At 38.6% G+C, this 19129-nt stretch overlaps 1 protein-coding gene across 5 annotated transcripts in view; it reads left to right on the top strand.

Annotated features, from left to right (window-relative positions):
* The window catches only part of LOC6583972 (frequenin-1), a 49244-nt gene extending 33198 nt beyond the window's left edge, over positions 1 to 16046 (top strand). For 4 of the 5 annotated variants that reach the window (XM_015161462.3, XM_015161463.3, XM_002009596.4 and 1 more), the window contains 6 exons: positions 10635 to 10659; positions 11464 to 11512; positions 13884 to 13973; positions 14034 to 14112; positions 14181 to 14269; positions 15403 to 16046. In XM_015161462.3, the coding sequence (XP_015016948.1) occupies positions 10635 to 10659; positions 11464 to 11512; positions 13884 to 13973; positions 14034 to 14112; positions 14181 to 14269; positions 15403 to 15570 (500 nt within the window). In that variant the 3' untranslated portion in view covers positions 15571 to 16046. The remainder of the gene's footprint in view (positions 1 to 10634; positions 10660 to 11463; positions 11513 to 13883; positions 13974 to 14033; positions 14113 to 14180; positions 14270 to 15402) is intronic. The other variant, XM_044007047.1, reaches the window with a different exon arrangement.
* Positions 16047 to 19129: the final 3083 nt, after the last annotated feature.

Raw genomic sequence — 19129 nt, forward strand, 5'->3', positions numbered from 1 at the left:
GACACAAACTTGAGAGTTGAATGTGGCAAACAGCTGGAAAAGTTTTCCGTTACACGCACATGTACACACACACACACACACACACACACACACATGCATATATGCGCCCGCATGCAGCTCGAGTTTATTTTGTTTCCTTTTTTTGCCCCACTTATTTCTTAATTATATTACTTTCTTCTTGTTGTTCTTTCATTTTGTTGTTGTTGTTGTTGTTTTTTTGTTGGCGGCTTTTTCAATGTGTGGATGTTGGCAAGACCTTTGGCAGCCATTCATTAATTAGCATGTGGCCACTCCCAGGCGGCGGCTGGCTGAATGAGTTCTTGCCACCAGCTATGTAGGTGTGTGCGTGTTGATGTCTCTGCCGCTCGCACTCCCTCTCCCTCTCTCTCTCTCTCTCTCTGCCTCGGCCTCTCTCTTTTATTGCCCATGTGAGCTTATGCAAAAAAGTTAAATTTAATCAGTTTAAAATTAAATCAAATGCCGCCAAGTCAAAATCACAAGAGTCGTTGGCCTTTTTCTCGCCAGCCCCTAAAAGCAGGCAACGAAAAACGTTTTTCCTTTTCCTTTTTTCTCTCTCTCTCTCTCTCTCTCTCTCTCTTAAATAAACACTGCGGGCTGCTGCTGCCAGAGGAAGACAAAATGGCTGAATCAGACGTGAAAAAACGCCGTCTTGTACAAATAAACATTTAAATCGAAATAATTTTGTTTTTTTTTTTTTTTTTTTTTTTTTTTTTTGGTTTTTTATTTTTCTGTTGGCCTGTGCGAAGGGAATTGGCGCTTTGAGTAGCTCACTCAATTCGCCCAGCTATGAACTAATTTGCTTTACTGCTGGCGGCACTCCGCGACAAGCTCTCGTTGTGAACGGTTGTGTTGCGCATGAAATTTACCAAAATCTAAACCCTTTGTTTTGATTCTGCAATTTACCGTTGTTTTTCTGCTCTTCGAGCTGTGCTTATCAGCAGATATCTATATTTAGACATCGTCGCGCGCGGTGTCAGTGCAAACTGTGTAAAAAGAAACAATAACAGCTCCGAACTTCAAGAACAAATTCGTGCGCTTGCCCTGTGGGCAAGTGCCTTCTCTGTGAAACACAGATCATAGACATTCAGACAATTTGTGACATGGAGAAAATAAATGAAATTAAGAATCTGAGAGGTGCCACACCTGCTGAACTCAGATCACAAATCATGCACGAAATTGCAGCAATTGAAAACAATGCCGAGCAATCGAATGATTCTATTAGCATCAACACCAGCCACAGCTCTAGCGGCCAGGCGAGAAGCTCTGAAATTAAAACTTCCAGCTTTGCGGTGGGTAGTTTCTCACTTGTGAAATCTCAACGCAAGCCGCTTCCCTGCAAACGCAAAAGCATTGCGTCCTCTCTCCTCACGATAGCCCGACAAGCAGCAATCCCAAGAGAAGTTCCCAATCTACTTCTCAGAAGCCCACTTTGGACAATACGTACCGGAACAGATTCGAGGCGCTGACCAGCGATTCTGATGACGAAGAGGAAGAAGCAATGTCGACCGAGCATACCAACCCTCCAGTCTCATTGACAAAAGTTCTTGAGCAGTGTACTGCTAATCATCGTAAACAGCAGGACAAGCTCAAAAACACATCAGCACAGCCCCGAGTTAACAAACAGTCTCAACTGACTCCAAAGTCAAATATCCCTCCTATCACCATCCCAAGGCTGACAGATCTTCCGATGTTGCAGGAACTATTGAAGAACAACAAACTTTATGGCTCCAATAAGGTACAAATACGCACCTCTGCCGGGGGTCTCACGCGTCTTTACGCCCAAGACATAGAAACATTTAGAGCTATTCAAAACCTCTTTGAGACTGTCAATCTCGAGTTTTACACTTATCAACTAAAGCAGGATAGGCCATATAAGTTCGTCATCAAAGGTCTGCATCACTCCACCTTACATTCCGCCATTAAAAACGAACTTGGTAGCCTGGGATTCAACGTCACTAATATTCACTGTCCAGACAACACAAAGAGACCGGAAAATCCCATTGACATGTTTTTCATTAGTATTGCGCCAGGCTGCAACAAAGCAGACCTTAAGAATATCATTCACTTGGATGGACAACGGATTACGATTGAAGAAGCTCGCAAGAAGCAACAGTGGACACAATGCTCAAGATGCCAAAATTTCGGGCATACGGCAAGATACTGCAGGCAGACTTTTGTGTGCGTCAAGTGCGCAGAGCACCACAAAAGCTCTGAATGTCTACTCCCAGATTCTGCACCCGCCACTTGCGCTAACTGCGGACAGGGCCATACCGCAAATTACAGGGGATGCCAAGCGTACGTGTCGTATGCAGCCCGAAACCAGCGCAAGCCCCGCAGCCAGTACCCTCTCTCGGCTGCAACTCAGCCAGCTCTTAGCCAGGTCCCCTGGCCACCAATGACTTCCGCTAGCAGACCTCCACTTGCTTCTTACCACAACTCGCGACCCACCTATGCCCAGATGATCAGGAGTAACCCCCATGACGGAAGCAATTGGCCCCCAGTAGGACACTTCACTGATCCCGGTCATACCCCCAGACAACAAACCCGTTCCACCTACCAGCCCACACCACCCACTGTACAAACAAGCCCCGAGTTTCCGGCACTCATAGCCTCTCTTAATACCCTGAACGAGACAGTAGTCAGACTAGTCAAGATGCAGGAAGAAATGTTGAGCATGCAGTCCAAAATACTGGACCTTCTCGTCGCGCGTGCCAACAATGTCTAATGTAACAAACATTATGTGTTGGAACGCCAGAGGGGTTTCCAACAAAATGCGTGAACTGGAACTCTTTATTCAACTTCACGATATTCACATTCTGCTAATCAGTGAAACGCAAATAGTGGACGGCTTCGTGCCCAAACTCTTCCGCTTTGCCTGTCACACAGCAAACTACCCATCAACCAGCAATAGGAGAGGTGGCTCCGCCATTTTCGTGAGAGAGGATATTGAACACTTTTTCACCATCCCAGTTCGGTCTGCTTCCATTCAACTGGCCAGGGCCAGAGTAGCTACGGGATTGGGACATGTAGAGTTTGGCGCAATCTACTGCCCACCAAACAATCAACTGTCCATGGCAGATATGCTTGATATATGGCAATCCTTGGACCGGAAATTCCTGATCTGTGGCGATTGGAACGCTCATCACCAATCTTGGGGATCAGCGAGAAGCACCGCTAGGGGTAGAGACCTCTTCAACCTCACGCTGGCTACATCCACACAGATCATAGCCACGGGCAGCCCCACTCGATTCCCAGACCATAATAGGCAACGGCCTTCCTGTCTGGACTTTGGTCTATATAAGGGCATACCTCAGTGGAAGCTGAAAATTGCCTCTTATAACGATCTCGGCTCAGATCATATGCCTCTGGTAATCTCGCTGGATGCCTCTATAAAATGCTACCCTCAGGCCGAAAGACTGATTAATAGAAATGTCGACGTAAACCTATTTAAGTTGATCCTCAACAATATGATGCATCCCGAATTGGAGATAAATTCGGAACAGGATGTTGATGACGCTCTGCACCTGTTCAATGCAAATATTCGCCGCGCTGCCAAGGATGCGCAAAAGACACAGCCTAGTCATACCCCCGCCAAGCCGGTTCCTTGATACTCACTTCAGAGCTCCGTCATCTACTGCAGCAAAAGCGTCGCTTAAGGAAAATCTACCAGCGTACTCTACATCCGGTAGACAAGTCCAACTGGAACAGAGCAGCAAACTCACTAAGATCGGAGTTGGCCCGACAGCGCTCACAGATGTTTGACGACATGCTTGAAAATATGTCGACTGCAAAAGACGCTAAATTCAACCTGTGGAAAGCCACCAGAAGTAGCAGACGTCAAACCATACGGCAAGCCCCCATCAAAAATGGCCCGGATAGCTGGTGTCGATCAGATGAAGAGCAAGCGGAGGCTCTTGCCACCCACTTAGAGGCCCGCTTCCTGCCGTTTGCTATAGCTTCACAAGAAGATACGCAATCCACCGAGCAAGCCCTGTTGTCCCCACTACAGCTCGATCCACCGGAGGAGCCGTACAATTTTGATGAGGTGGCAACCGTAATCAAACACTTAAACCCAAATAAGGCCCCGGGACACGACAATATCTGTAACCGCACACTCAGAGCACTGCCGGAGAATGCTATCCTCGTTATGGTATTAATCTTTAATGCCATAACGAGGCTTCAGTATTTTCCAGCAGTGTGGAAGGTTGCGCTTGTCGTGATGATCCACAAGACTGGCAAGCCTGAGGAAGACCCTGCTTCATACCGACCTATCAGTCTCCTTCCTTCTTTATCGAAGGTTTGGGAAAGACTGGTCATCCGTCGGCTGGTAGCAGTAGCGGAGGCTAGAAAACTCATTCCGGCTCAGCAGTTTGGTTTCCGCGCTGGACACGGTACTACCGAGCAGCTGCACAGAGTGACGGATCACATCCTCAGGGCTTTCGACAACAAAAAGCACTGTAATGCCATTTTTCTGGACATCGAACAGGCCTTCGATAGGGTATGGCACCCAGGACTGCTGCAGAAGGTCAAGGAACAGCTGCCCTCGCACTACTTCGCTCTGATCCGATCCTACTTGGAGGGTCGTTCTTTCAGAGTGAAAGTTAAATCGAGTCAGTCCTCCACATACTCGATTGCCGCTGGCGTACCACAGGGCAGTATCCTCGCTCCTCTTCTTTTCTGCATCTTCATAGGTGATGCTCCTCTTCCTGATGCTTCAGGCTTTGGAGTCTCCCAAAGTTCAACTTTGGTGGCAACCTATGCGGACGATATCTGCGTAATGGTGTCAACAAAATCCAGCTCCGCAGCGGCGGAAATTCTCCAAGATTTTATTGATTCCTTTGTACAATGGGCGAACAGGTGGAATATTAAAATTAGCGCCACTAAAAGCAAGAGCTTATGCTTTTCTTTAAGAAAGGAGGCGCCCACCACCGTATTCATCAATGGTACCCCCTTGGAAAAAGCCCGGACGGTAAAATACTTGGGCATCCACTTGGACAGTCGGCTCACTTTCAAGCCCCACATTCTGGCGACTGTTGGCACCTGTCGCGCCCGCCTCAAGCAGATGTCCTGGCTGCTACACAACAAAAGCAAGCTGTCCCTTGCAAACAAGCGTATGTTAATAACGCACATAATCACGCCAATATGGAGGTACGGTGTACAAGTTTGGGGAGTCGCCGCAAAGAGTAACCGACAAAAGATCCAGATAATGCAGAACAAGGCCTTGCGCCAAATCACTGGATGCCCCTGGTTCGTAAGAAACTCCTCCTTGCATAGAGATCTCAAAATGGATTCAGTGGAAGAGCAGATCTCATTTCATTCAAGCCGGTATAATGATCGCCTCAAGTCCCACGCCAACCGGCTGGCAAGAAAGCTGCCAAATTCGAAACCCATTCGTCGATTAAAAAGACGACAGTTCGAAAACCTCATCGCTAATAGTAATTAATTTACTTAAATATATATGTTTAAATTTTAGAAGTAAATGTTAAACCTGTGATGTAAATTTTGTTTCAAGGAAGATTATAGGGCAAAATGATGCTCTGGCGCTTCCTACTAATAAAAAAAAAAAAAAAAAAAAAAAAAAAAAAAACTGCTGGCGGCGCTAAGCACACACACACACACACACACACACATAGTGACGCTCACACGTAGCATGAGATATACCCACACATATGCATTATTCATATAGCCGCAGTAAAAGTCCTCTAACGTCGACATCAACATGCCCAGGAGCTAACTTAGCGGACGCGTTGGCGTGCGTAGACTTTTAAGTGTGTGTGTGTGTGTGTGTGTGTGTGTGGTAGTGGGGGGCGGCGTGGTGTTAGCCCCAGCGATTCGATGCCGCTTTGTGCTTATGCTGGTGCAGAGCCGCCCTCGCCCTCGCTCTCGCCCACGCCCACGCCCACGCCCTCGCCTTTGCCTTTGCCTTTGCCTATGGCGCTTATAATGAGTTATATTTTGATGCCAGGCAACTGAGGAGCTTTTCAATTTGTGCTCAATGGCTGCGGCTGACTTGAATTGCGTGTGCAAGGCAAGGACTACCATGACTGACGGCCAGTCGGCCTCAAGACCCAACTCAAGAGCCACTCACCCAGTCACCCAGTCAGCCACTCAGCCACTCAGCTAACCCCCAATGCCATTACACATTTTCCAATTAATAATGCAATTCGCATATATCTAAATATCAAATGGATTTCTCTGTTTCATACACTGCTCCTTGGCAAATTGTTTAACGAGCCCAATCAAAGAGTTCGGATCAGATGTGAGCCCATTGAGATATACATATATTGGAGTGGCAATCGCAATCAATTTACAGAGCAATAGAAAATCATTTGGCTTAACAATGAGTTCAGATCGCAGATTGATTTGATAAAGCGTATAATTGAGGAACTGGAAAGGTCAATAAAGTGATTTGCCATTTGTTGTTTGAACTGGAATGATATGAGTTCTGGTTATTAGAACACTCTGTTGTTTTAGTGTATATGTCGTAGGCTTATCAATATTATGTCTATAAAGATCGTATAAGAAGAGAGAGCTTCTTAATTACCGGATATAGGTAGAATTTCATACATTTGCATATTTCATTTCAATTTTCTACTTATGGTATATTCATATCATATTGAGAACAATAAACATCGACCTTTTTTATTCTTTTTTAAGTATGGATTATTTATTTATTATTTATTATTTTTTGTTCATTATTTTTATTAATCTAAACAGAAATTGCTTAGATATTATATAGAAAAATATATTCATTATATATATATATTCATATATTCATATCATATTCATTTTATAATTTATATAATAATTGAAAAGGTAAAAAAAATTTTTTTTTTTTATCCTTTAATGATGGGTCATTTATTTATTATTTATTTAAAGCTCTACTACATTTTAGGCAACTTAGTCTAAACAGAAATTAATTAATAGTCATATTCATATGTAAATTGATTAACTATAAATATAAATTGATTATGTATATATATCATATATATTTTCTAAAAGCTATAAAATTAAAAGAAGATATATATTTTAGGGCGTGGTAATTACAGATAAAGCTTATGGAATCGTGAGTACATTGAAGTTGTTTAGGTCAAGACACAATCCAGGTGATGGCGTCTAAGTCTTCTTCTTGTACACACTTAATCTTAATATTAATATAAATCTTAAGTGTAGTAAGCCATTTGTTTATTAAATAAAATAAACAAATATTTTCTTCTCTCTGAAACTGTTTCTTCACTCCAAAAACCATTAATATAGCATCGCTTAGCTTAGCTTCCTCTAGGCGTAAGGGTATTCAAAGGTTGTTACCTTCAACTCAGCTAACTTGACTCGTGTTTTTCAATGTTTTTTCATTTGTAAAGTGGCACACGACTCTGGGCCTCGCGCTGGCTCCTAAGTGCAGACGTGCATGCACCACACGCGCCTCTAAGTATGTTATATGACGATAAGCTAACACACACGCACACACACACGCACACATATCGATATATGTATACATGTATAGCTGAGCACATAGCTTCGACAGTTAATATGTGCATGGGTGCATATGTATGTATGTGTGTCTGTCTTTGACTGCGCTGCTCGTGCTGCCTGAGCTGCCAGGTAATAAATTAAATGATTTATTAAATGATATGAACTTTATGCAACTTTCACACACACACACACACACAAGCATAGACATAGACAGGCAGTTAGTAAAGTTCCGGTGGGCTACCTCGTCGATTGGCCAGCTCCTTGGTGGGGTCTGTTGCTCTAAGCCCAGCCAATGGCATCCCATCAATATTTGAGGTTCGTAAGCCGACCAAACTTGGCCTAAGACGGCATAACTCAGCGGCTGAGCCAAATTGTTTACGAGTTCATCAGCTTGGCCATCTGGCGGCCGATAAGGCCAGAGGTAAGCAGCTTAGGCCAAGGCCCGAGTCTCGGCTCAATCCAGAATGCTCAACTCCAGAATGAATGGGCGGAAGCTAAGCTTGTGAATGATGGCGATTATTATCAGCATTAGTACTAATATTGCTGTGATTATTACTATAATTATTATTATGACTACTATTATTATTATTCGTGGCATATGCTATATTAAATATATACAGTGAGTGCTTCGGTGAATCACACAGCTCTGCTCGCTGGAACAACTCACCGATGATTGCTAATTCGACTCAATTCCAGTCGTAAATTCCAAATTAGATGTCCAACTGTATCACTAATTCACTTACTTAAAATGCTGTTGGTTCTGAAAACAGCAAATGCGGAAGCTTGAAATACTTATGTGGAATATATACTTGCAAATACCCTGCATAGATATAATGATAAGTCTTGTCTATGACAAGGAATTACTATCCTTTGCATTATTATAATCAGCGTCGCATTAAAATATTTAGATTATAAGATTAATATATATATAATTAATATATCTATGATCATCTCTCTCTCTCTCTCTCTCTCTTACTCAGCAAGAGTCTTCGGTTCTTTTCGTTTTGGTATTCGATTGAGCGCCTTTAGTTGGCTTGTTTAACGAGACTTAGTAATGAGACTCAGTAACTGAGTAAAATAGCTCAAAAAGTCACATACACACACTCAATTCAGGTACGCAACTGATACGCATAGCGAGCACAACACAAGCATACATACCAATACATATAAAAAAGATGGCCCGCTTCATTTAACTCAACGAAACGGTTAGAGAATATCCAGAGTGACACAAAACGTTTACGAGCCGATCAAAAACGAGCTCGTTAAGGAGACGATGCAATCGGTTGCGCTACGATTGACGCTCGCACAACGATACTCAGTAACTGAGTAAATTAGCTAAATAAATCACATACACAAGCACACCTTAATTGATATGTTTAGAGAGCTGGCATACAACCAATACACACAAAAGAGACAGTCGTTTCATTTAACTCAACGAAACGGTTGGAGAACAGCCAGAGCGAAACGGTTACGGTTAAGGAGCCGATGCAATCGGCTGCTCTCTGAGTTTTTTCTCAAAGTAAGAGTGAAATACACTGATTGGCAGACATCGCGTAACGGGCAACAGTTATTTGTGAAGTATGCTCTCTGTGTCCCGACATATTTGTATGTATGCATGTCTAATTTCGTATGGCGATGCTGATAATGAAAGAGCTGCCATCCTCTCTCTCTTTTTATGTGTTGCTATTTTGCTATAGTCGCCGAAAACAAATCAGTCGCAAAATATGAGCTTGAGTCTGCTAACTGAACAGGGCTCGTTTATTTTGAACTTCGTTTTCTGATTTTGTCTTGTCTTGACAAGCTAAAGCTCTTAAGACTTGTGAATGATGTTTTTATTGTTTTAAATATTATGAATAATCCTTGAGTGTAACAGTTTAATGCTTACTGAGCGAGAATCATGCAGTCGACTCCACTGTTTAAATTAAGTACTCTTTCATAACGTAATATGCAGGAAATACGCGTGGCTAGCCCCATAAAGTATGCTATATATTCATAAGCTCTTGATCTACACGCGTGCGACCGTCTCTCAAAAGCTAGATACTTGGCATTTGAAGTACATGTACCTATGTATATATTCCTGTATAATTCAGTTTTCTTTCGATACCGATTAATTTCGTATATTAATCATAGCTTGGGCTCTGTAACCGCTTCAGGTTTACAGCAATAAATATACAAATATAACATATTTAATGTAGGATAAACAATATAATAGATTTATATTTACTGCTGTAAACCTCAATGGAATACCCTAAAAAATTGATACTTTTAAATGGGTTATGCGGGCTGCTGCAATGAATACATAGTTTACGAATGTATTCACAAATCAGGAATTACTATAATGCAATTACTTGCCAAAAACACGTATTCGGAATGATATTATCTCGCACTTGTTATTCAAGTTGTGGAACAATTAATTTCCCTCAGTAAAGCCCATAAGCTGCGTTAACTGTGCAGTAAGCAGAATATCTGCTTATGTGTGTGTGTGTGTGTGTGTGTATACAGACACAGCCACATGCATGAGCATTTCGCCTGGCAGAGTAAATACATAAATGAATGGCAAAAAAAAAAACCCTCGATTTAACAATGCATAAAATGCGTTTAGTGAGAACGTTGAATGCGAAACCGAAAAACTCTGAGTAAATGAGTGCGCTCACGTATCAAGCGACAAAAAAGCGAATTGCATGAGTGGGAGTGCGGGTTAGCGAGGATAAAAACAACAGCAATAAAAAAAATATATTAAAAACAAAAACAACAAAATGCGCAGTGTTGAACATGCGCTGAGAAATACGAAGACAAAGCATGGGCAAAACTTGAGTGATTCGAGTGCTTCTGACTTTGCTCAAATTTGCATTACGTTTTGTGCTATATTTCTTCTCATTTAACTGAATGACGAATGGTATGAGATCAAATGCGTGCTCATACTCAAGCTCACTCAATTCATTGTGTGCCGCTCGTTCACTCAACTCAATTCAATTCGAATGAATTCAAAGTGTCTTATGCTATGAGCAGAGTTCAGGGTACCTGCTAGTCGTGCACAGCCGACTAGAGCACTCTCACTTGCTTCCATTTCAAATATCTAATAAATATTTCTCTCTCTCTCTCTCTCTCTCTCTCTTTCTTTCTCCCCCATCTCTTTGCAGTTACCGAAAAGGAAATACGTCAATGGTAAGAATTTAGGTGTTCCAATTAGAAAGCAATTTGCGACTCGCAATTTGCCAAATGCCACAAATCGTAGCGCCTCTTAATGCGTATGTATGTATTACACACACATGAGTTCATTCCATTTACAATAATTTGTTATTCATTTTGATTTTAAAATTTAAATCAAATGTAATCATGTTCATTTGTCTCTCTCTCTCTATATCTCTCTGAGTGTGTGTGTGTGTGTGTGTGTGTGTGTGCATTCGCATCGAAATTCGATATTCGAAATATTTGTGCAATAAATCAGTGGCGATTCGATTGCGAATGCAAATGCGAATGCCTCACATTATGTAAATATCACAAACACAATTAGCATTAAATAATGTACACAAAATTGTTGACATTCGATTATTAAATATTTACATTCAACGAATTTTCCATGTATAAATTTCTCTCAATTCCGTTTTCGGTTCTATCAAAATATATACATGAATGTATGTACATATATACTCGGATATTTATATAAGAATTTTTACTTATGTTGAATATTTTTTATTTATTTAATTTTTTGTTTTGTCTTCTTTTTTTTTTTTGTGTTTGATCAACTGATGTTGGACTGTTTGTTAATCTTAAATCGTCTACCTCTCTCCCTCTCTCTATCGCTCTCTCTCGCTCTCTGTCTCTACTTCAACTCTTGCATTTTGCTCTGGACTTGTTTTGTTTTACCTGTATCTCACTGAACTCTAAACTGTGCTATCCCAAAAACAAAACAAAACAAAATCAAAAACCAAAAACCAAAAACCAAACAAAATCTATGTCACTTTGAAGGCACAAAGGTTTTCTCAAAGACTGCCCGAACGGTCTGCTGACTGAACAAGTAAGTAAAGGGCGCGAGCCCATCGCCTCTACGTTTACATCATTTTATTTATTCATTTTAACCCATTAACCAAGCAATAGCCATGGTCAACTGAAGTCTGCTTTTTTTTCTCGCAGCCTCTTTTGATTCGATAATTCACAATTTTAAACAAGAGGAAAAACTACTTGAAAATTCCTACTTTTTATTTTCTATTTTTATTTTATTTTTATTTTTTTATTTTCATGCTAAATTTGTTATGGCCATACTCGAATTTTTATGTTTGTTTGGCCTTGTGCCTCGCTCAATGCCAACGCGATTATTGGTGCCGCAGTTCTGTGGCCTTTCGCGGCCTGTTTGCGGCTGCCAATGGAACTTGTCCATGCTTTCCATACCCTGAGCCCATTCAAAATGGAAAATCGGGGCATAACGGTTTTGTTAAAATGTATGTAACAGCCAGATGGAGGCGTGGCAGAGCCCAGAATGTGTAAAGAGTCTTCCTCAGGTTGATGATCTAAGTCCATTTAGGACACTCCGTCTCTCTGCCTGTCTGTCTCTCCATCTGTCCGCTTGTATGATCTTAGGAAGAACACATTTGATTGTAGGTTTCTATAAGGCAGGCGTATATCAAGGTTGCTTCAAAGCAGAGATAAATATTGTAGTTTTAATGTTATCGACTATTATCGATTATATGCACAAAGGAAGCGAATAATTATTCAGTTCTACTAAGGGCATCCCGTAGTCGAATAAACTTGACTAGACTTTTTTACTTGCTTTTTTCTTGTGATGTGCAAAATGTGGTTGCTGCCAGGGCGCAGGTCCCACTCCCACTATAAGTATTGAATGCTTGACAAAGGGGTTATTATACGACAGCATCGAGCCCAGAAGATAGTCGAGTAAACAAATATTTCTTAGTCAGCGTCTGGCTGAGGCAAACACTCGAGATTTAGTGTAACGTGAGTGAGAGAATTAAATTTACTTAAGTCAACTATAAGAGCTAGGCACACGAAATATGATTGTGTTGATCCTGGGTAGGATGTGCAATTGAAGAGCATATTAAAAAAAAAAAAAAAAAAAAGAATCGTATCGTATCGATTATTGTAGTTTGGGTATTACCTCAATGGGTTTTCATTTCAGTGGATCGCTAGATATCGACTATAAACTTTGATGTAAAAAGAGTAGCTAATCATTTTTTTGTTGTTTTGTTTTTGCTATGTGCACTTTCATTGCAATAAATCGATAAGTATCGAAAATCTGGGACCATATATAGCAGATTATTAATTTACTAATATAAGATATGGATGGATCATGGATCAATAGGCTTCGATTATGATATTGAGACTTCATATACCAAACTTATCAATTCACTGATATAGTCTTTCATATTCATTGATCGATAAGTATCGACTATGAAATTTAATGTTTAGATCTCCGTAGCTAAGCGGCGAAAGGGACATTTCCTATAAAAAGCCAATTAAGCGGTATCTGCTAGTTGTGCAATAGAGCTTTGCCTTATACACATATTTGTGGATATATCATTTATTCACAGCATACTCACAAACGCATTTGCGGTTTTCATGCAACTCATGCAATGATGTATTACCATAGCCTTTCAAAAATAGAATAAAATAAAATCATAATAAATAAAATGGTTATTTTTATGGCATATGAGTTTTGCTCTTATTTGATATTAAATTTAGTGCAGCGCTAAAAATGTGTTTTTACTTCATAGAAATATATCTCTATTAAGGCTGGCTAAGTCAGGTTGCTTTTGGGTAATGCGATTGGTCTTCCTTCCGGTCAGACATAACGAGCATGAGATTAAAAAAATTTAAAATAATGTAAATACGTTCAACTAAATTCCAGCTCTTACTTAACTTCTACGAACTACTCTAGTCACTAAAATTAACTTTTTTTTTTACCTTTGTGTAAGCTGACTAAACTATAAAATTAAAATAATTTTATAAAATATTTATCTGTTTGCATAATATTTTATATATTTCTTGGCTACGAATCGGCTTATACTTTTATATTATAATGTACATATCTACTCTTATATACTCGATATTCAAGATCTGTTCAAAACTCAATTTTCAATCGATTAGTCAAACTTATCGACAGACAAAAGGAATATAAATACAGACAATCGAAAATCGAATCGAAGAGATTCGATTGGTATTCAATATGAATTTCTTGATGTTTACTTTAAATGGTTACAAAATAGGGCGATAGGAATTGCTCTAGACTTGTGTCATAGTTTGTAGTCCTTACTAAAATGTACTAAATACTGTACTAAGTACTAACAAACATTTATATACAATATATCGCCAATATATTTTGACTTATTTTCATCAAAATTTTCTTGTTCTCTATTGTGAATGTTCTCTGCGCACAGGGATTCATCAAAATTTACAAGCAATTTTTCCCAGACGGTGATCCCAGTAAATTTGCCTCGTTGGTATTTCGAGTATTCGATGAGAACAATGTAAGTAAATCACATGTGTGTGAATTAATTGAATGAATTAATCAATTAAAATATCGCCAGGATGGAGCTATTGAATTTGAGGAATTCATACGTGCGTTGTCCATAACATCGCGTGGAAATCTGGATGAGAAACTGCACTGTAAGTGGAGCCGGTGATACGGCTAGAGCGAAATAATTATTCAACATATGAATCTGTTCACTTAATAGGGGCCTTCCGTCTCTATGACGTCGACAACGATGGCTACATCACGCGAGAGGAAATGTACAATATTGTCGATGCAATTTATCAAATGGTGGTAAGTGCTCGAGGAGTCTCCAGGGAGAAAGAGCGCGAGAGGGAGCAACAGAGCGTAAAGGGAGTCACATGAAAACTGAAATAAAAACATTTATGTTGGAGTTGTGGCAACTTTTAATTTGATATTTTTACAACTGCGCTCAAAAACGAATTCCCTGTGCGCTGTCCTTTACAATGTGAACGATACCGGAATTTCAATGCCCCGACACCTTCTCATTGTCCACTGACAATCGCAGGAGCTTGTACATGTACCTCAATAGCCATCTCGCTCTCGCTAAGCAATAGTCTGTGTAGCTGTGCTTAGCATTAGCTATCTGTGCCTCTCTCTCTCTCTCTGTCTCTCTCTATTACCTACTGTGCTTGAGAGGATATTGCAAATGAGAGTCGTGTAGCCAAAACATAAACCAACGTAGCTCTAGACAATCGCTCAGGCTCACACAAATACAAATGCAAACAGTCAAGTAGTAGAAGAAGAATCAATAGAATATATATCTGTAATCAGAATCACAGTCGGATTCACAGTCAGAGTCAGAGTCAGAATCAGAGCCAGGGTCAAAGCCCGAGTCAGAGTCAGAGTCAAAGTCAGAGTCAAAGACAGAGTCAGAGACAGAGTCAGAGTCAGAATAACAGTCAGAATCAGAGTCAGAGTCTAAGTCAGAGTCGGATTCACAGTCAGAGTCAGAGTCAGGGTCAGAGCCAGAGTCAGTATCAGAGTCAGAGCCAGAGTCAGAGTCAGAGTCAGAGTCAGAGTCAGTGTCAGAGTCAGATTCATTCAGAATCAGAGTCAGAGTCAAAGTCAGAGACGGATTCACAGAGTCAGAGTCGGATTCACAGAGTCAGAGCCAGAATCAGAGTCAAAGTCAGATTCATTCAGAGTCAGAGTCAGAGTCAGAATCACAGTATGAATCACAGTCAGAATCAGAGTCAAAATCAATGTAAGAGTCAGAATCAGGATGCCAGAGTCAGAGTCTTTGATCAAGAATCGAAAATTCCTGCAGTTTAATCTCATTTGACCCATAAATTATATGAATCCGTGGATTTCTCGGTGGGTAAAATTGATTGAATTGATTATAAACGGATTGAATTGATTATTGAATTTATGAATATTTATGAAATGTTCGTATTTTCCAACAGGGCCAACAGCCGCAGACGGAGGATGAGAATACGCCGCAGAAGCGTGTCGACAAGATCTTCGATCAAATGGACAAGAATCACGACGATCGGCTAACCTTGGAAGAGTTTCGTGAGGGTAGTAAAGCTGATCCACGTATAGTTCAGGCGTTAAGTTTAGGTGGTGATTAACCAATGGAGTAATTGTAATTCGAGATTGTCACTGAGTTGGAAGACAACGAATTCGTGCACAATAAATCTAAATATGGTTTGATGATATATACAAACAAACAGACGCACACATATATATACATATGTACATTTATGTATATGTATATGTATATGTATATTATAAATGGTTAAGTATATCCACCAACACATGCAGACACTCCCACATACGTTCCCACACTCCACATCACACACACACGCCATTTGCTGGAGGCAAAAATGAAAGCGAAACGGAAATTTGAAAATTTGTTTCTTTGAAATTCAACAGGATTGCAAAATATTTGAAACTAAAAAAAAATATATACAAGCAATAACAATAAGCAGAAAAAAATAGAAACCCAATTAACAGTGTGGAATGTTATGCATAAAAAATAATAGAAATATATGATATATATTTATATAACAGAACACCAACTAAAATAAAGGAAATGCTTGTTGTATTTTTTTTTTTTATCACTGATGTATGTATATACTATATATAAATATATACATATATAACTAAACATTAGGCATTTGTTCAATTGTGAAAGCATTTTTATTGAAATGCTTAAAGAAATAAAAAAATAAAAATAAAAACAAATTCAGAGATGAAAAAAATATGCAAATTTTTTAAATTCCGAAATTTAATTTAATTTTTTTTTTTTTTTCATTGATAATAAATGAAGTACGCTAATATACATATAATATCAAAAATATGTTAGGCAAAGTTAGGTATATATATATGTTTATAAATTACAAATGCCTAAATCTAATGCTAAAGCTTTTAAAATAAAACAAAAAAATGAAAACAATGCAAAGTCCCCTAAATACGCCGCTTACTCAGCTCGATTAAAGCGATATGTTGATAATCGATATTCATTGAATACAAAATTTGCTTATTGTGAACTAATCAAATATGAATTATATATACATAAACTTAGATATACTTGTATGTATATATATACATAAATATATGTATATTGCTCCAGCTCGAGCCGGTCCGAATTCGTGCCAACCGATTGAAAACGCCTGCTATATTAAGTACTCAATGTATTTATGGTTTGACCTGGCTTGAGCTCTTATTGGGTGAAGAATTGCTATTGCCATGAGATTAACTAAACCACCTAATACTCTCACGTGCCAGAAAACGGTACTTCGGCTAGCGATCCCCGATGATCGTCGTGAGAGCGACGCGAGATCCAAGCGCCGAAGCTGTAGGAGCGACAGAGACGAACTGTAGTTCGGACTTTAACACTTTCCAGTTGCGAGAGCCGGTTCGGCAGTACCCGTAATATGTGAGGCAATATATACATATATATATGTATATTTGTGCGTATATATGTATGAGCATACAGCAAATACGTGTGCTCATACATACGTATATGTACCTACCTATGTATTTAGATATATACATACATATATGTATGTATAGAAGGATAACTCAAGTCAAAAACAAAGTCAGGAAGCTTTTTATTAAACTTGAAAAAGGAAAAACTTTAATTTTACTATTGCATGTGGCATGCTTCTAATCTCCTTATTTAAATATGTATATATATCATATACATATATATATACATGCTGTACATACTAAGTTCTGTATATTCTAATCGATCCTTTTCGCTGAATGATGTATGCGTGCAGTATCTCATTTATTTGAATTTAGATTCTCGCTTTCTTGAGCTCAGACAATCATTTTGGTTCCGATGCTTCAATATATCTTTTTAATATTTTATGAAGAAGAATAAATGGTAGGATAATAGGGATGAGACAGAAGAACAGTGCTAAATCAACCCTATCTGGGTTATACTATATATACTTTTATATAATTATAATACTATATACTTTTATATACTTTATAGACAGTTGAAGTTGGAGTGGATATTCGGGTTGACAGCCCAAAAGCAATAAGATATGGTGGATATATCTGCTTTCTCTTTTAATTTATAAATTTCCTTTCCTAATTTACTCAACCTTTACATATTGAAACCTTGATTGGAATAGTCAACTCTTGAGCTTATCTACACGTTTAGTCAATCTGCACACATACATGATAAAGCCTATGGATATTTTTGGAGTACAAATTGAAATAAAAGTTGCTTATACATACTCTGTATATATATATATACTAAATACGTATATATGTTTTTTTTTTTTTTTTATTTAAATTTACTATGGTTAAACACATATATACATATATGATATGATATGATATTTTTATGCATGCCTTATTGAATAATATCAAAATTTTTCTATTCAATTTATTTTGGCAATCTACAACTACTTAGAGCTTGCAACTTTCTAAAACATATTCAAATGGAAATACGAAAACAAACAAAATATATACATATATATTTACATACAATATTTATATATAGAATTATATAAGTACGTTTTGAATGCCTTAGAAACTATCGCATTTTACAATCATCGTCGTGCAAACACTCTGGAAAACAGACTCAACATACACACACTCTATACACGCTCTATACACGCTCTATACACTCTCTATACGAACTATACACCTATGCTTAACAATTTATACAATATTCTCCTAATTTTCTGCTTTCGTATATATATTTTCTTCTCTACAAACAGTCTAATCACCATACTAAAATGATTTCTATTTTATATGTGGTTCAGCTTTATAAAAAAAAAAAAAAAAAAAAAAAAAAAAAAAAAAAAAAAAAGCATTAAAACCAAACTCTAAACTCTGACAAACCAAGCTTACAGTAAAACCAAATGTGTGAAATAGTAAAATCATAATAAAAACACACACAAAAACAAAAATAAAATAAAATACATATATATATATATATATCAATAAAATATAAGCTAAACAACCCTTTAAAAATCTGAGAGTAATAAAAAAAAAAGTGTTAAAGCACCTTATCTATGATATACTAGTCGGCACTGTCAGACTAGCAAATACCCTGAACCCAGTACGGATATTTTGGCAGAATTAATTTGCTTGACTCTAGTTCGATTTATATGAATGCCTGACTAGAAATACCCTGACTAGATTGACTAGCAAATATCCTGGGCCAGCAACACTTTTATTTTTCTTGTTCCACCTGCAGCTTTAAAATATGGATTTAGTTTGATAGCTCTAGTCCGATTTTTATATCTGCCTGACTAGGATATACCCTGAACAGCTTGCTTTTCTAATACCCTGAAACCGGCATGGATTTCATTATACACATAAATATCTCAAGCCAAATAGATAGTCTTTTGATTCCGCTTTTAGCTTTAAAGCATAGCAGAAGAGTTTTGTTCTGTCTACTCCGATTTATGCGACTGTCTGACTAGGAAATACCCTGGCTTAAGTCAAGTAAAGAACTGATTGATTCGGCTTTCAGCTTTAAGGCATCATTATAACAGTAAAAAATCTATAAAACGATATTTCCATCAAATATCCCTTATCAAAATCCTATATGTGAAATATTTTAGTGTCATCTGGGTTCAGGGCTTACTCCTTATAAATACATCTTTCGATTGTACATTTTCTAGTGCAATGTGCTTTATACAACTTATACTATATTTGATC

This window comes from Drosophila mojavensis, unplaced genomic scaffold (assembly GCF_018153725.1).
Source record: "Drosophila mojavensis isolate 15081-1352.22 unplaced genomic scaffold, ASM1815372v1 contig_136, whole genome shotgun sequence".
In the NCBI taxonomy this organism is placed as follows: Eukaryota; Metazoa; Arthropoda; class Insecta; order Diptera; family Drosophilidae; genus Drosophila; species Drosophila mojavensis.